Raw genomic sequence first — 17,141 nt, forward strand, 5'->3', positions numbered from 1 at the left:
TTGCTTTGTCCCTGGATGGTATATTGACTGCACAACTTATATGCAGAAAATATTTAAGGGACTAGTCACTAGTGGCATTACCATAGACAATTTTTTTTTTTCTGGTGATTAATTTTCATTCAGAAAAAATGGTGATCCATACGTTCTGTTTTCCTTAAATCTCTCTTTTATTTTTCCTGCCTCGGAACGCGGAAGGCCCAGGTTCGATCCCCGTTAAGTGTAAAATGGTACAATGGCGGATATCAGAGGGGCAGTAGATCAGTGTCTCATATATATATGCTAGCATCTAATCAGTATGAACGAGCTGATTACATTTATTTCAGATTTAATTCACAACGATAGCCATTCCAACATACCAAACAAAAATCACATGCACTTTTCACAATACATACAACCTTACCAAGCAGGATTAAACCACCGTGGTGAGGTACAGAGGCTGCATCATCCCTCAGGGGACCTCAGTGGAGATCCATCTCTGCTGCGTCAATAACATTGGTCAACAAAATTTATTAAAATACCTGTCCCACAAGCAAAAGGTGATCTTGATATATTTTTTCTGCTAGTTTTAAATATGTTTTCAGAATTTTCTATCGGGCATAGTTTTTCTGTGATAGCATGTTAAATTTTAAACAATTATAATTGATAAATGAGGCTGACCTTTCAAAGAAACTTAGCTTTACAATGTAGAAATTTGTAATTTTCGAGTGTATTTTGATTCTGGGAGATCCCTTTTTAGTGTCTAACAGTTATCAGCCAACATTGAAGAGCTCCACTTCTCTTGATACCGGGTTTCCATGTTCAGAATGCCCTAGTGAAACCTCTCACCGTGCTGGTCAATGCCAGCGCCAAGAGTCTAGGAAGTGGATTTTTAGGCTCATATTGCATCCGAGGGCATTGTAGGATGTCAATAGCTCTTTTACGATTCCAGAATAGTTATTTGCTTTATAATTCTCCCAAACCTCTGCGCTAATTTTCTTAAGTGACAACCATGCAGCTTTTTCAAGATCATTTAGCTGTTCATCAAAATTCTGGTCTCTCACCAGCTCCCTAATCTGTGGTCCAACAAAAATACCTTCTTTGATTTTTGCGTCACTTACTCTAGGAAACTTATTTTTCAAATATGTGAATCCCTTACCAGTTATACCCATACCTTTAACAAAAAAATTCACCAACACTAGCTTAATATGCAAAGGAGGCAGATAAATTTTCTCTGAATCAACAAGAGGAGGATTGACAACACTCATTTCTCTTGAGGTAAGAGATCGTTTCGGCCACACATTCTTTTATAATGATTTTTCATATCCCGACTGTCCCACTCACAGAGAAAGCAACAAAACTTTGTGTAACCCAGCTGCATTCCAAGTAAAAGTGCCACAACCCTTAGGTCACCACAGATATTCCATTTATGTTCTTCATACTTAATTTTTTGCAATAGAATCTTCAATACTCTCATATGATTCCTTCATGTTAGCTGCATGGGCCAGAGGAACAGAAGGAAACTTATTTTCATTGTGGAACAAAACAGCTTTCAGGTTCACTTTTGAAGAGTCAAGAAACAAGCACCACTCATTCCTGTCATATTTACGGTTAAGTTCCTCCATAACAGAATATACATTATTGTAAAACACCACATCATCCTAAAGGAGAAAAACTGTTCAAAATCACAATGTCGTTTACGATAACAACTAACTTTGGATTCTTTCTGGAGAAGATTCCAGCCCTTTATCCTGAAAGTAAGAAGTTCAGGTTGCTTTTTTGACAAGTTTAAATCCCACACAAGATCATTCAGATCTCCCTGACTCAATAAATGTGGTTCATTTGCAGAACCGATTGGCTGAAAGTACATGTCTTCTGTTTCTTTCTCCATAATCTCCTCACTTGACTCATCGTCACTTAGTTCCATTTGTTATGGAGGACCAGGTACAGGAAAGTCTTGACTGTGGTCTCACAGCAGATGATAAATTAGAATATTTTACAATGTGCTTGGATGTTGATGTTATACTTTTTATATTTGTAATGCAGAAGTAGCAATCTGACGTATGATCTCATGGTTCTCGCCAAACCATAGGGATGACAAAAAGTATATGGAGTGAACCTTTCGCCCACGCAATGAGAAACCTGACACAGGTTACACAACACACATGAGAGGCCCACCTTTTATCCTAGTCCCCCACTTTACAGCCAAAATGTTCATAACAATTTTTAATCAATGGCGTGAAACACTGTCTTTGTGACTTGAATGTCAATACACCGCAAATAAAACAATAATTGTCTGTGTGGTTTATACAGTTTCTTAGCATTATGAACGTGAATGGGTACTCTACTGTACAGCATCACAAACTTATTGCCACAGAAATACGCACTACACAACCTCACACCAATACTTCAAATACAATACTGCCAAACGTATAACAATCTCACGCAGCGTTGCCTTGATTTAAATTTATCCTACGTAACACACGTAACATGCCGTGAAACACGAAAACTGTAGGTGGTGGAAATATGAACATTATTTTTGGATTCTGTTGACCAGTGTAATGGACGGAATAATTTCAAGCATTCAAATACTACCATCTCTATGAAAAGAGCGCTGTTACTATCGAAGAAATACTAAATCCGTTTGCTTTTGTGGGTCTTTACGAGTTTTTGTAGGCCAATCAGTTGTCATGAGTTTGTTATGTAAGTATGTTTTCATTTACAGAGAACATGTCCAATTCCTTCTGTCCTCGTCATCTGTTTCACAGGCTCAATCGAATTTTTCTGTTGCCATTCCATAGACTGCCTGGTCGAGTAGTATCTCCCTGAGGAACTTCATGGCTGGAATGTGGTTTTGCCACAAATCCCTTATAGAGTATATGTTGTGGTGTTAGGGTCTGGTGTGGCTACGTCTAAGTCGTGGCACTACCGCCCAACCCACAACATGGAAGGAATTGGATACCAAACTGTCACAATAAGCCCTGTCACCTTTGTTGGTCTGTCTTGTGTGATATTTCCATTCTCTGTTCGTCTTTGTCAGTCTCTCCGTCATAGGTCTTTGGGAAATCGATTTATTCTTTTCTTTCCTCTTTAAAAAAAAAAAAAAAAAACGGTCAGCCGGGGCTCTGGAATCATCGCAGTAGACACAGACTGGTGGGTGGTGGAGATGACAGTATCATTTGTAACATTTTTTTCGATATACAATTTAATCAAGGAATTCGGAAGAGAAAATGAGGATGGAGCAGCCTGGGACGTAGTAGGGTGATATCAGGGATTTTCTTAATAAAAGCGATCGTGGTGATCTGGCCGATGATGATTGTAAAAGTGGGTAGTCCAGTTTAGGTGTTTTGACGTTATCAATAACTTTGTTTACACGATTTTTTAGGTCTGTCATTTGTCAGTGATCGATTATTTTAACTTCAACCTTTGAGCACCGTATTCGATTTGTATGTTTGTCCGTTGCCAGGCAGATTTATTCAGCTAAATTGATGGGGGGGCTGCTGACATTAAGCAAGTACTATATAATGTACATGTTTAAAGAAAGTATTAAAAAAGTGCATATACATATACTCTATATCGCATTGAGGAATATGGTGCACGGTTTTTAAGCTCAATACACGTTGAGTAAAAAAAGAACAATACTTCACATCTGTACTATAGGGTCGGTACTATAGGAACGACAGTGCTCTCTCTAACTGGTGTGCAGCTTATCTCTGGCATATGCGCATGCGTCGCTGGAACTTTTAACGCGTAGTTCCATAAAATAATTTATATATATATATATATATATATATATATATATATATATATACTATATATATATATATATATATATATACATATATATATATTACATATATATATATATATACATATATATATATATATATATATTATATGTATATATATATATATATATATATATATACATATATATATGGGTTTGGTACGATTGGTCTAACGACGATTGGTCTAATACCGATTGGTCCAAAGCCAATTGGTCTAATAGACCAATACGTCTAAAACCGATTCGTCTAAAACCGATTCGTTCAATATACTGTTTGGTCTAATGACGATTAGTCTAAAATTGATGTAAAGAGAGTGATAGAAATATAAGAATTTAAATCAGAGACTTTTATTTAAGACACACATAAAAATATACTTTAAAGACAATGATAGAAACTTTTATTTAGGACACACATAAAAATATACTTTAAAAATACAAAAAGGATATAAAAATCTAACTTAATAAGCAATATTATATACGTCTTGAATTATTTGGCATGGTTTGTCACTGGTTTCAATAGCTCTTTGTTTTATTTTATTACGGCACTTCACTACATCGATTCGACTGGCTTCCGCAGATCCACAAGTATGATCACTTTGTTTTGTTACAATGTGACAATTATCTTCACAGTGAGTTACGGCAGATCCTTTACATGATCTTGTTTCGCATCGCCAGTAAAATGTTTCTTTACCACTTGTCTTTTGAACCCTTTTTGAGCGCAATGTAAACAGATAACCATCTGCAGCAAGCTTTTCCTTTCCTCTTTCGGATATCACAATTTCACACACAGGAAACTCCATGCTAAGGGCTTAGGAGAATACTCCAAAATGCAAATACTCTAAAACAAAGTAAGAAAGAGCTTCGACACAAACTATCTCTTAGTTAAATCGGTAGTTAGAATAAAGAAATTTTGCACAAACTATCCTTTAGGTGAAGCGGTAGTTAGCTATGGTAATTAGACGAATCGTATATTTGGTTTTAGACCAATTCGCTTTGGACCAATCTTAGTTAAATCGGTAGATAGAATAAAGAAATTTTGCACAAACTATCCTTTAGGTGAAGCGGTTGGTTTTAGACCAATCGTGTTGTTGGACCAATCGTACTATTGGACGAGATGGTTTTAGACCAATTCGCTTTGGACCAATTGGAATTAGACCAATCGTCGTTAGACCAATCGTCCGGGACCGATATATATATATATATATATATATGTGTGTGTGTGTGTGTGTGTGTGTGTGTGTGTGTGTGTGTGTGTGTGTGTGTGTGTGTGTGTGTGTGTGTGTGTGTGTGTGTGTGTGTGTGTGTGTGTGTGTGTGTGTGTGTTTTAAAGGTTGTTTTTGTTTAAGTGGTGCCCTTCAAACTAAATCACAGATAAGCGTGCAGAACATATCCTCATACATTGGAACGTGGTTCTTGACCTTCGAAAAGGTATGAATGTTTGTTTCTGCTGAATAGGTTCGCGTAAATGTTGTACCTGCGACTGAATCTATTATTGGACTCAGGTCTCCAAAGTTCTGACTTCTCGTTATCCCTGACAATGACAACTTCGTTGTAGTTGACAGAGCCTTGGCTGTTAGATTTCCCACAATGTTGTGGTGGAAGGTTTCCGTAAGTGTGGCTCGCAGGGTTCTTCGAAAACACTTCCATCGGCTCCTCGTACATATCATCTGACGGGTTTACCGTGGGTTCTCGAGTGAAAACAGGTCGTAGAATAGGCGGATAATTCGGGTTGTCGTACACTACGCTATTTTTACTTTCCGTATCCCTATTTGGAGTATCTGGTGGAAACTCATTCTTTCTGCAACATCCCCTGCACGCTCGCCGTAGCAGGAGGACGGCGATTCCGAAGCAGAGAAGAGAGAAGCTGGCAGAAACGACGATGATGCAGATAAGAAGCCAGTCCAGAGTTATCGTCGTGATACGAGCACCATGTATATCTGCGGTAAAGGAAAGGAGTTCAATTTTGGCAGACAAAATATACGACTTCCCTTTTGTTTATGAGTCCCCCACCGAGCCAAACGAGTAAAAAATATTGCTGTGTATTTTTAGATTTAGATTTTACTTCAAAACACAAACAACCATATATATACAACACAACAATTTCATTGTATGAGGTGTAGCTTTTTGAATGCAAATTTACCTGGGTCCAAACAAGATATGCGGACTTGGAAGCGTGAGTTTTCATCAGTCCTTACGCGGAGAGTCAGCGTCCCCGACCCTTTGGTCTTCGTGCCGTTCAATGACACCTTTGTGGTGTTGGTGCCAGAGAAAAGGGTGGTATTGAAAAACCCGTCCTCGTACTGAAAGCGGAGCTGAGTCTTTTTCGTGAAGAATACACGCTTCCGACTGGACAAAGACTTGCTGGGCAGCAGCGACGTCTGGAGGGTCCTCTTGTGGAAGCCCTTGGTTTCCTGTCTGATGGTGGCCATAGCGACATAGACCCCATCCTCCTGGATCAGGAACTCGATGAATTCGTTCTCGGTTTCGAACTCGACAAGAATGTCGTTGGTGATGAGGGGGTCGGTGGATGCCTTAGCGTCAGCCCAGATCTCAGTGGTATCTGAAAAGGTAATTTGGAATACAGTGAGAAAACATTCAGAATACTTTTCAGCTTATAATGAAATTGGATGCAAAATATATCCATACTACAATGTAGTATATGAAAAATATAATATTGTGTAAGTATGTGTGTTTGTGTGTGTGTGTGTGTGTGATTCAACATGGTCTTGGATCACGTGTTGGACTCATGATCGACAGCTATTTCCCTCCCGAGAGAGATCTATGGGTAATGCTGTGACCTTACGCGCACACACACACCAACTCCCCACCCACGAGAGTTGGAGTAACGACTTGTGGCGCAGCGATACTGAAGTTTTTTCAGTCCTGGGCGAGATTCAAACCTGGACCGCCGTAATGGCGGCCAGGAACTGTACCACTGCGCCATCGAGTCGTGTATGTATGTATATATATATATATGTGTGTGTGTGTGTGTGTGTGTGTGTGTGTGTGTGTGTGTGTGTGTGTGTGTGTGTGTGTGTGTGTGTGTGTGTGTGTGTGTGTGTGTGTGTGTGTGTGTGTGTGTGTGTGTGTGTGTGTGTGTGTGTGTGTGTGTGTGTGTGTGTGTGTGTGTGTGTGTGTGTCCGACGTTTTTCCCTTACGGAGGTGTAATATTTTTACACGATTAGGATTTTTTCATCACGCTGTCGCATGTTCAAAGTTGGAATGAATTCTCATTGTATTAAGTTATATTTAAGTTCCTTTATGCTTAGATTGCAAAAGGCTCCTAGAAATACCAGAACACACACAAGCAAATAAAATACAAAGTGAAAATATACACGTTACACACAGACGCACACATCTATACACGACTATAAGAAAGAACTGGATGCGGGAAGATACAACCGCGGGCTCCTACGAGCATAGCTCTTCTTCCGCAAAATACAACTAGGTAAATACACAGTCAAACCCATATACATACATGTATATATACACAACCGTCTCTGACCGGTGCTGTATCTATCTGCCTGTGTGTATCTATATAGGTGTTTGTATACGGGTTCGTTTGACTGTGTGTGTGTGTGTGTGTGATTCACCTTGGTCTTTGGAACACGTGTTAGACTCGTGATCGACAGCTATTTCCCTCCCGGAAGAGAGCTCAGAGCTCATATGACCGATCTATGGGTAATGCTTTGACCTTACACGCACACACACACCCAACTCCCCGCCCACGAGAGTTGGAGTAACGACTCGAAGCAAAGCGATACTGAAATTATTTCAGCCGTGGGCAGGATTCGAACATGGACCGCCGTAGTGACAGTCTGGGACTCTACCAACCGCACCACCGAGTCGTGTGTGTGTGTGTGTGTGTGTGTGTGTGTGTGTGTGTGTGTGTGTGTGTGTGTGTGTGTGTGTGTGTGTGTGTGTGTGTGTGTGTGTGTGTGTGTGTGTGCGTGTGATGTGTATATGTTCGCTTTGCATTTGTGTGTGTGTATGTGTATGTGATTCACCTTTGGTCTTTGGATCACGGGTTGGACTCGTGATCGACAGCTTTTTCCCTACCGGAAGAGAGCTCAGAGCTCGAATGACCGATCTATGGGTAATGCTGTGACCTTACACGCACCCACACACACAACTCCCGGCCCGCGAGAGTTGGAGTAACGACTCGAAGCGCAGCGATACTGAAACTATTTCAGCCCTGGGCAGGATTCGAACCCAGACCGCCGTAGTGACAGTCGGGGACTCTACCATCCGCGCCACCGTGTGTGTGTGTGTGTGTGTGTGTGTGTGTGTGTGTGTGTGTGTGTGTGTGTGTGTGTGTGTGTGTGTGTGTGTGTGTGTGTGTGTGTGTGTGTGTGTGTGTGTGTGTGTGTGTGTGTGTGTGTGTGTGTGTGTGTGTGTGTCTGCGTGTAATGTGTATATGTTCGCTTTGTACTTTTTGTGTGTGTGTGTGTGTGTGTGTGTGTGGGTGGGTGGGTGTGCTGGTAACATCTTTTTTACGCCAACTTTGGCAAGTTACAATCCTAAGACTGATTCTAATATATGAGGAGGTGACGGACGAATATCACAGATTCTTATGCTTGTGCGGAATGTGCTCGTAGCTTCTGGTGATTTGGGTGACCAGTAACAGTTGCTACACCAGAACCCCTGGCAGACTGAAACATACACTTAGAGATATTGAAGTTCATTTGCCATTTCACCGACCATGTGAACAATTTGTTAATATCATCCTGCAGAATCTCTGCGTCGTCTCCTGACCTAATTTGGCATCCTATTTCAGTGTCGTCCACAAACTTATTAACATCACTGTTTATCCCATCGTCTAAGTCGTTTATGTACACAATAAACAACAAGGGACCCAAAACCGAGCCCTGGGGAACCCCGCTAGTAACATTGCCCCACCTAGATTTTACTCCATTTATGGTGACCCGCTGTTTTTGTGTCACTGATCCAAGCTCTAATCCATTCTTACACTTTTTCTCCTGTGCCATTGGGTTTGATTTTATTTAGTAGTCTCCGATGTGGTATCTTGTCGAACACTTTGCTAAAGTCAAGGTAAATAACATCGTAATTATCATTGTTATCTGACGCCTTATATACTTTAGTGTAAAGGGATAGAAGGTTAGTCACACATGACTTACCATTGGAGAAACCATGCTGTGTGTCACGAATTAAATTATGTCTCTCGATGTGTTCTTTGAGTTCATTTACTATTATTGATTCAAGCATTTTTCCTACAACCGATGTCAAACTGATTGGCATGTAGTTGTATATAGACGATTTATCTCACTTCTTAAAAACAGGAACAACGTTTGCCTACCCCCAAGCAGTAGGCACAAAATCAGTGTCTACCTTTTTCTTAAATATTTCAGTTAACTGGTCGCAGATTTCAAATTTACACTCCTTAAGCACTCTCGCGAAAATTTTCGTCTGGACCCAGGGATTTTGTAGCTTTAAGTCTTTGAATCTGCTTGACTACTTCCACTTTACTAATGCTGATATTAGATAGTCTACTTTCTTCATCCCCACTGAAAATCGGATCGCAGTCAGATACCCCATCTAACCTCTAATTAGTAAACACCGAGAGAAAATATTTGTTAAACTCCTCACTCATTTTTTCCTCCGATTGTATCATGACATTTTCATCGTTTTTAGTTGGGCTTATTCTTTCTTTATTTTTTGTTCTGTAGAGATGAAAGAAACTCTTTGGGTTGGATCTTGCTTGACTGGTAACCTTAATTTCATAGTTACGTTTCGCTGTACGTGTATTCTTTTTAACCAGCTTTGCCATTTCGTTATATCTTGATCTAAGGTGTGTTTCCCCGTTTTTTTTTATTTTTTTTTTATTACGTAAAGTCCTCTTTTCATTCCGATCTCATGTTTCAGTCTGTCCGTCATCCATTTGGGAGTATTACTATTCTTCCGTATTGACTTCAGGGGGATAAATGTATTTTGTGCATTAATAATTAAATCAGTTATATTGCTATACATTTAATCTAAATCGCTGACCTGGCTGTTTAGCCTCCGCCCCCAAATGACCTGACCCAAGGTAATGCATATTACCCTCCGTGACCCGACCCATGGTCATGACTTGACCCATGGTCATGACTTGACCCCTGATCAGGTCCCGACCCTTGACCGCGTCGATGATGTCCGAACCATCCGTATGACATTTCATATTCAAATTCAAATAGATTTTTATATTGTCAAAGTTGGCTCTCCTGAAGTCTGGTACTTGGACGTTATTCATACTTTTTAATTCTTCTTATTACTTGAGCCTAGATTATCTCCCACTTTAACGTTACTCATTAGGTGCTCATTATTAATTAAAAGTAAGTCCATAATATTTTCTTTTCTCGTAGGATCGGTAATAATTTGTTTTAGTATATTATCCTGCACCACATCTAAGATTTTTTTTTGCTTCCTGATCTCCTACTAAAAATTCCCAGTCAATGTTTCTATAATTAAAATCTCTCATGATCACAACGCTTTTGTACTGGGACGCTCTGCGAATTTAATGAATCAGGGGATCAGTCTGCTCAATGCTGAGGAGGTCTATACAGGACGCCAATAATAACTTTCTTAATCGAATTGTTGATAATACAGTTTATTGTATTTTTGACGAAAAGTGCTACTCCTCCCCCACTCCTGCCAACCCTGTCCTTGTGAAAAAAGTTATATTCTTCTATTTCGATTTCCGGAAGGAAATGTTTATCAGCCCTTGCTCCCATACTGAAAGAATACAAAGAGCAATTACGAAATTAGCACCAACGCTCTCAGAACTATCATATGAGGAGAGGCTGGCAAAACGTGAGTTACAGACGTTGGAGGAAAGAAGAGAGAGAGGAGACTTGATAATTATTTATAGAATCATGAAAGGCATGGAAATTATTGATAGAGAGGATCTAATAAAATGGGATAGTGGAGATACAAGAGGACATGGAAAGAAAATCAAGAAAGACAATTATAGAAGAGACCTGAAAAAGAACAGCTTTCCCCACAGGATAATAGACGTTTGGAACAGGTTAGGGGAGAATGTGGTGTATACAAAAACGATACACGAATTTAAAAAGAGTCTAGATAAAACGAGATATGAAGACGGGACACCACGAGCATATCTCCCCTCCCCGTAAAATACAACTAGGTAAATACAATTAGGTAAATACAACTAGGTAAACACACACACACACACACACACACACACACACACACACACGCACACACACACACACACACACACACACACACACACACACACACACACACACACACACACACACACACACACACACACACACTTCAACGAACGGACGGCTTAGACGACGTTCTGAAGAAAAAGTGAAATTTCGTGGATCCCGAAGCAAAGGAAGTACCTATTGTATTTACAGGGTGGGGGGAAATTGCTCGTGGTGTAGGGGAAAGTGAGGAAAAAGGAGAAGGGAAGGGATTACTGAGGGAAATGGAGGGAAATGAAGAAGGTGAGGACTTGGCCCAGACAGGCAGACGCCATCTAAACAAAAAGAGGTCCGGACCAATTTAGCGACGACGAAATGTCTAACAAAAATGTAAAGATCAGAAGTATAGATAAGAGCAATACAGTAGAAGGTGATGAGAATATTTTCCAGGGATTTAAAGAGGGTGGGGGGGGACACAACCCCCCCCCCCCCATTAACAAGACTAGAAGAGAAGCTCGATAAGATGATCGAGCACTGGGAACTTAGGTTCGGTCACGTTAACAACATTGTGCAGAGGGTTGAAAAATTGGAAGAACTAGAGAAGGCGAACAAAAACTTAACTAAGGAAATTGAAGAATTAAAAAAACAGTTAAAAGAAGTAAAAAAGGAGAATAAAGTCTTAAAGGAGAATAATAAGGACAACAAGGAGGGTTGGAAAAAAAATCAAGAAAAGAGTAAAGTTGCATTTACTGACATAATCAAACAGCAAATGAAAGAACAAACTGAAGACTCAGTTATTAAAGTGATGAGACAGAAGGAGAATATAGTAAGAGACTTAGCAGATAGAAAGAAATGTATAATTATATTAGGAATGGAAGAGAAACATAACCCAGATAGAACCACAAGAACCAAAGAGGAAAATGAAAAAGTAAGAAATTTACTAGAATTAGTTCAGGAAGATGAGCCAGAAATAATGAAACAAATCGAAGAGAAATTCAGGCTTGGGAAATATAGTACAGACAAGACCAGACCAATTAAGATTAAATTCAGGTCACAAACGACGGCAGAGAATATCTTATCCAAAACAGGGAAACTAGCAACAAGTGAACAATATAAAAAGGTATGGATAAAAAGGGAAATGAATAAAGAGGAAAGAGAGGAGGAAATAAGGAATAGACATGAAGCTAAGAAAAAAAAACGAGGCCAGAACGGAGACAGAAAAACAAGAATTCTACTGGAGAGTAGTGAATATGAAATTGAAGAAATGGAACATAAAAGAGAGAAACACAAAAGAAACAGAGAATACAATGGAAATAACAGAAAGTTAAGAGTATCCTACACAAATATAGATGGATTAATAACAGGACTGAATGAACTGAACAAATATCTGAAAGAAAAAGATCCGGACATAATGGGAATTGTTGAGACAAAATTAAAAGGCCCACTACCACCCAACAGCATAGGACACAATGCATATAATTATTGGATTAGAAACAGAAAGATAAAACAAGGGGGTGGAGTTATGTTCCTGACTAAGAAGGATATAAACGTGAAGAGAGTCACATATGGGAAGAATAGAGTAGAGATGATTATGATAGAAGTAGAAGATAGAGATAAGAAGAGCAGAAAGTTTGTAATAAACTACGTGCCCCCAAAAACAGCCTCATGGGAAGAGAATGAACATAAAAGCATGTTAGAAGACACAAGAGTAACACTAAACGAGATAATGGAAGATGGAGGAAGAATAGTTATGATGGGCGACTATAATTGCAAAGAAATATGCTGGGAAGAGATGACTGTAAAGGGTGGAGAAGACTCATGGGGAAGTGTTCTACTTGAGATGATTATTGACCACACAATGACACAATGGATCCAAGAGAACACTAGGTTAGAAATGAAGAAGAACCATCGAGACTAGACCTAATAATCACATCAGAACCTAAAATAGTGGAAAAGATAGAATACCAGGCACCAATAAGCAAAAGTGACCACATATTGATAGAACTAGAACGAAATGAGAAAAAATACATGAAAAGAAATTAACAATATAGAAAAGGAAGATTGATGTATGAAAAAACAAATTTTGATAAAATAAGAGAATTCTTCCAAAATGAAAACTGGGAAAGAATACACAAAGAAGATACAACAGTAGAAGAGAAATGGAATATTTTGACAAAAATCTATAAAAAAAGGAGTAGAAAAGTATGTCCCAAGACAAAAACAAGAAAAAGAATATGTAAAATGCTGGTACAACAAAAGTTGTAGGGAGATAAAAGACAAAAGAGACAAAGCTTGGACCAAATGGAAGAAAAAAACAAAAGACCAGAAAAATGGAAAATATATACTTGCTATAGAAATGAATATGTACAAGCGTGCAGAGAGGAAAAGAGAAAATATGAAAAAGATGTCATAGAAAAATGTAAAGATCAACCAAAACTATTCTACAGATTTGTAAACAACAAACTGAAAAACAAACAAGATTTGGAGAAATTAAGACAAGGAGGAGTTGAATACACAGAGGAAATTGAAATGGCGGAAATTATGAACAAACATTTTAAATCAGTGTTTACAAGGGAGAACATACAACCTGAAGAGATTGAATGGAAAGAGAAAGTCACCCCTATGAAAGAAATAGAAGTAACAAAGAATGAAATATTGAACCACTTGAGTAATCTTTATGTCAGAAAATCACATGGACCAGATGAAATAGCAAACTGGATTCTGAAAGAATGCAGGAATGAACTAGCATACATAATACATAGCATAATAAACAGTTCCTTGAAAGAAGGTAAAGTTCCAGAAGATTGGAAAAAAGCAAATATAGTACCTATATATAAAGGAGGAAATAAAGAAGACTCTAACAACTATAGGCCAGTCTTTCTAACAAGTACAATAGCAAAAATTTGTGAAAGAATTGTAAAAAATAGATGGGTAAAATATTTAGAAAAAAACAACGTGCTCAATCCAAGGCAATTTGGATTCAGACAAGGAAGATCATGCGTCACCAATTTAATATGTTTCTATTCAAGACTAATAGATATAATACAAGAAAGAGATGGATGGGCTGATTGTGCATTTCTAGACCTAAAAAAAGCTTTTGACAAAGTACCACATAAGAAGTTGCTTAAGAAATTAGAAACTGAAGGAGGAATACAGGGCAAACTGCTAAATTGGATGGAAGACTTTTTGCAAGAAAGAAAAATGAGAGTAGTAATAAGAGATCAACACTCAAAATGGGATGAAGTAATAAGCGGTGTTCCACAAGGAACAGTTCTGGCCCCAATAATGTTTGCTATATATATTAATGATATGGATGAAGGAATTGAAAGCTATATGAGCTTTTTTGCAGATGATGCAAAACTATTGAAAAAAGTGAACACGGAAGAAGATTGTGAATCACTACAAAGAGATCTAAATATAGTACAGGAATGGAGTAGGAAGTGGGAGATGGAGTTCAATACAAAAAAGTGTAGTATAATGGAATTTGGAAAAAGTAAAAACAGAATAACAGGATCATATAAATTGGGAGAAGAAGGAATAAAAAAAAATAGAAAATGAAAAGGACCTGGGAGTCATTGTTATGAATAATATGTCACCTGAAAAACATATAAATAAGATTTTTGGAGAAACCTATAATTTAATAAGAACAATCAAAGTGGCATTTACATACCTGGATGAAGAAATGGTGAAGAAAATTCTAATCACTCTGATAAGACCAAGATTGGAATATGCAGCAACGATATGGTCACCAAGTGCAAAAAAATGCATAAAAAAACTTGAAAGAATACAAAGAGCAATTACAAAATTGGCACCAACACTCTCAAAACTATCATATGAAGAGAGACTAGCAAAACTTGAACTACAGACACTAGAGCAAAGAAGAGAGAGAGGAGATTTGATAGCTATTTACAGAATCATGAAATGCATAGAAATTACTGATAGAGATAATCTGATAAAATGGGATGACAGAAATACAAGAGGACATGGAAAGAAAATAAAAAAAGACAGCTATAGAAGAGATGTGAAAAAGAACAGCTTTCCTCACAGAGTAATAGACAGTTGGAACAAGTTAGATGAGAAAGTGGTGTGTGCAAAAACAATACATGAATTTAAAAATAGATTAGATAAAATGAGATACGAAAACGGGACACCACGAGCATAGCTCCCCTTCCCGTAAAATACAACTAGGTAAATACACACACACACACACGAGTATATACCCCGGTGTATGGTCCCAGTTGATAATAAAAATTGCTGTACCACGATGTCAAAATAAATACATATATGCATTGTATGTATATATATATATATATATATATATATATATATATATATATATATATATATATATATATGTATGTATACTCTCAAGTCTACTTTTTACCCATGGAGTTTTCCCATTTTGGGGGTTGCTCTCCCATATCTACAGTTATCATTTATAAGAACCCCAAGTGTGGTTTCCAGAACTGGAGAGAACTTACTGAAGGGACACGTGGCCCAGGAACTAGAAAAGAACTGCGCGAAAACCAGGACAAGGAACAGCGTCGTTGAGGAGTACCCGGCCATGGCGTTGTGCAACCTTCGGGAAAGAAAATATAAAGGAGTCAGGGAATGGCTTGCTGGGATCATTGTCGCTGTTCTACTCTATAGACACTTATATGTTATGGTTTACTGTTTGGCTGTCTCATCCATTAACTAAATTAATGGCGCGCACTAATGGTGAATCAACATTTAAATGAGGTAGTGTTTGTCCAAATACTTATGGTGTCCTGTTGGTGCAAACATAAAGAACCAGTGGATGATCTATTGAAAAGAGAATTTACAATTCTTGGTTGGTCCACAAGAGCAAGACTATAGAGTCGCTGGTTAATACAGAGGCACAAGAACACAGAATCCTTGGGTGGGTCACTAGCACAAGATTGCAGATTCTTTAATTTTTCTACTGAGAAAAGAATGTAGAATCCTTAGATGGGGCACTAGTACAAGATCGCAGAATGTAGAATCAAAGGTTGAGCCACTAACACAAAAAATACTAAAAATTTGAATGAGCCACTGGAACAAAAATTCGGAATCATTGATTGGCACATGAAAGACTGTAACGATGGCTGATGATTCACTGGCACAAGGAAACTTGGTCACAGGTTTCCCTAACAGACACTATTTTTGGATGGGGTCAAGAATGGGAAATGAAGTTCAATATATATATATATATATATATATATATATATATATATATATATATATATATATATATATATATATATATATATATATATAAATCCTTAAATTATTCTTTGGGAAGTAAACCCATCACAAAAGCAAAACAGGAAAATATATAGGAGTATTGATAAAAAGACAACCTGTCACCGACAAAAGCAGTGAGGCACCTCACCTCAGGACAAACTGGTGGTGTCGACCATACAGAAGGCCTTACTCTCAAAAAGTGGCAGACCCGAGCGTGTCTACGCCCTATTGGGAAACTACCTGGCATTCTCGGGGTGACTGAATCTTGGATTTCCTCTCCGGATGTCGGGTTTGGAAAAACTCCGGATGTTTGGCTCTCGACTCCTAGCGCACGTAGTCATTCGACTAGAGATCTCGCGACAATAATAATGGACGTTGCAGAAATCGCTTTATGTAATGGTGTAACGGGAGTGTTGTAGTGATTGTACAGTGTCAATTATATTTATATTGATGGGTGTGACGGCCTCTTTAGCGTTACATTCATATGCAATAGGTAAAGCTATTTACTTGTGACGAGAAATGTTAGTCCAGAAATATACAGAGAAGGGAAATTCCCAGTCCCTCACTCCGCCCCCACTGTTGACGACACGCCGGGGAATACCGTGGGACCATTTTTTATATTGGGTGTGGGATTGCGATTCTGATACATAAATGATAATGAATAATAATAGGATGATTATTAATAGAACCTAATTAGAATAATAATAATAATCTATTGATCAGCACCCTACGGTTTTAGAGATAAATGTTGCTGATTGGATGGTTTACAATTTGAACAAGAAAAGAACCATCGCGGTTGTGAGGATGGAGGACTTGCGAGGGGCGTAAGAAATGGTAAGTGGTCGCTATGGCGTAGATCTGGTATTACATGCCATTCAAATTCAATGTCTTCAGATGTGCTTAGGATAGGTTGACGGAGATATAGGAAAAATTTTGAAGGTGATAGGAGAGATAGGGGTGAG

At 38.4% G+C, this 17,141-nt stretch overlaps 1 protein-coding gene across 1 annotated transcript; it reads right to left on the reverse strand.

Annotated features, from left to right (window-relative positions):
* Positions 1-4,091: 4,091 nt before the first annotated feature.
* Positions 4,092-16,523, reverse strand: LOC143026928 (uncharacterized). The gene is made up of 4 exons (XM_076187717.1): positions 16,328-16,523; positions 15,417-15,514; positions 5,904-6,323; positions 4,092-5,700 (listed from the first exon to the last, which is right to left on the reverse strand). Exons 2-4 carry the CDS (start codon positions 15,499-15,501, stop codon positions 5,156-5,158), a joined length of 1,050 nt encoding a protein of 349 aa, XP_076043832.1. The 5' UTR covers positions 15,502-15,514; positions 16,328-16,523; the 3' UTR covers positions 4,092-5,155.
* Between the last annotated feature and the right edge of the window lie 618 nt (positions 16,524-17,141).

The sequence above is a fragment of the Oratosquilla oratoria genome, chromosome 7 (assembly GCF_046742065.1).
Source record: "Oratosquilla oratoria isolate Oo_2021 chromosome 7, ASM4674206v1, whole genome shotgun sequence".
NCBI lineage: Eukaryota > Metazoa > Arthropoda > Malacostraca > Stomatopoda > Squillidae > Oratosquilla > Oratosquilla oratoria.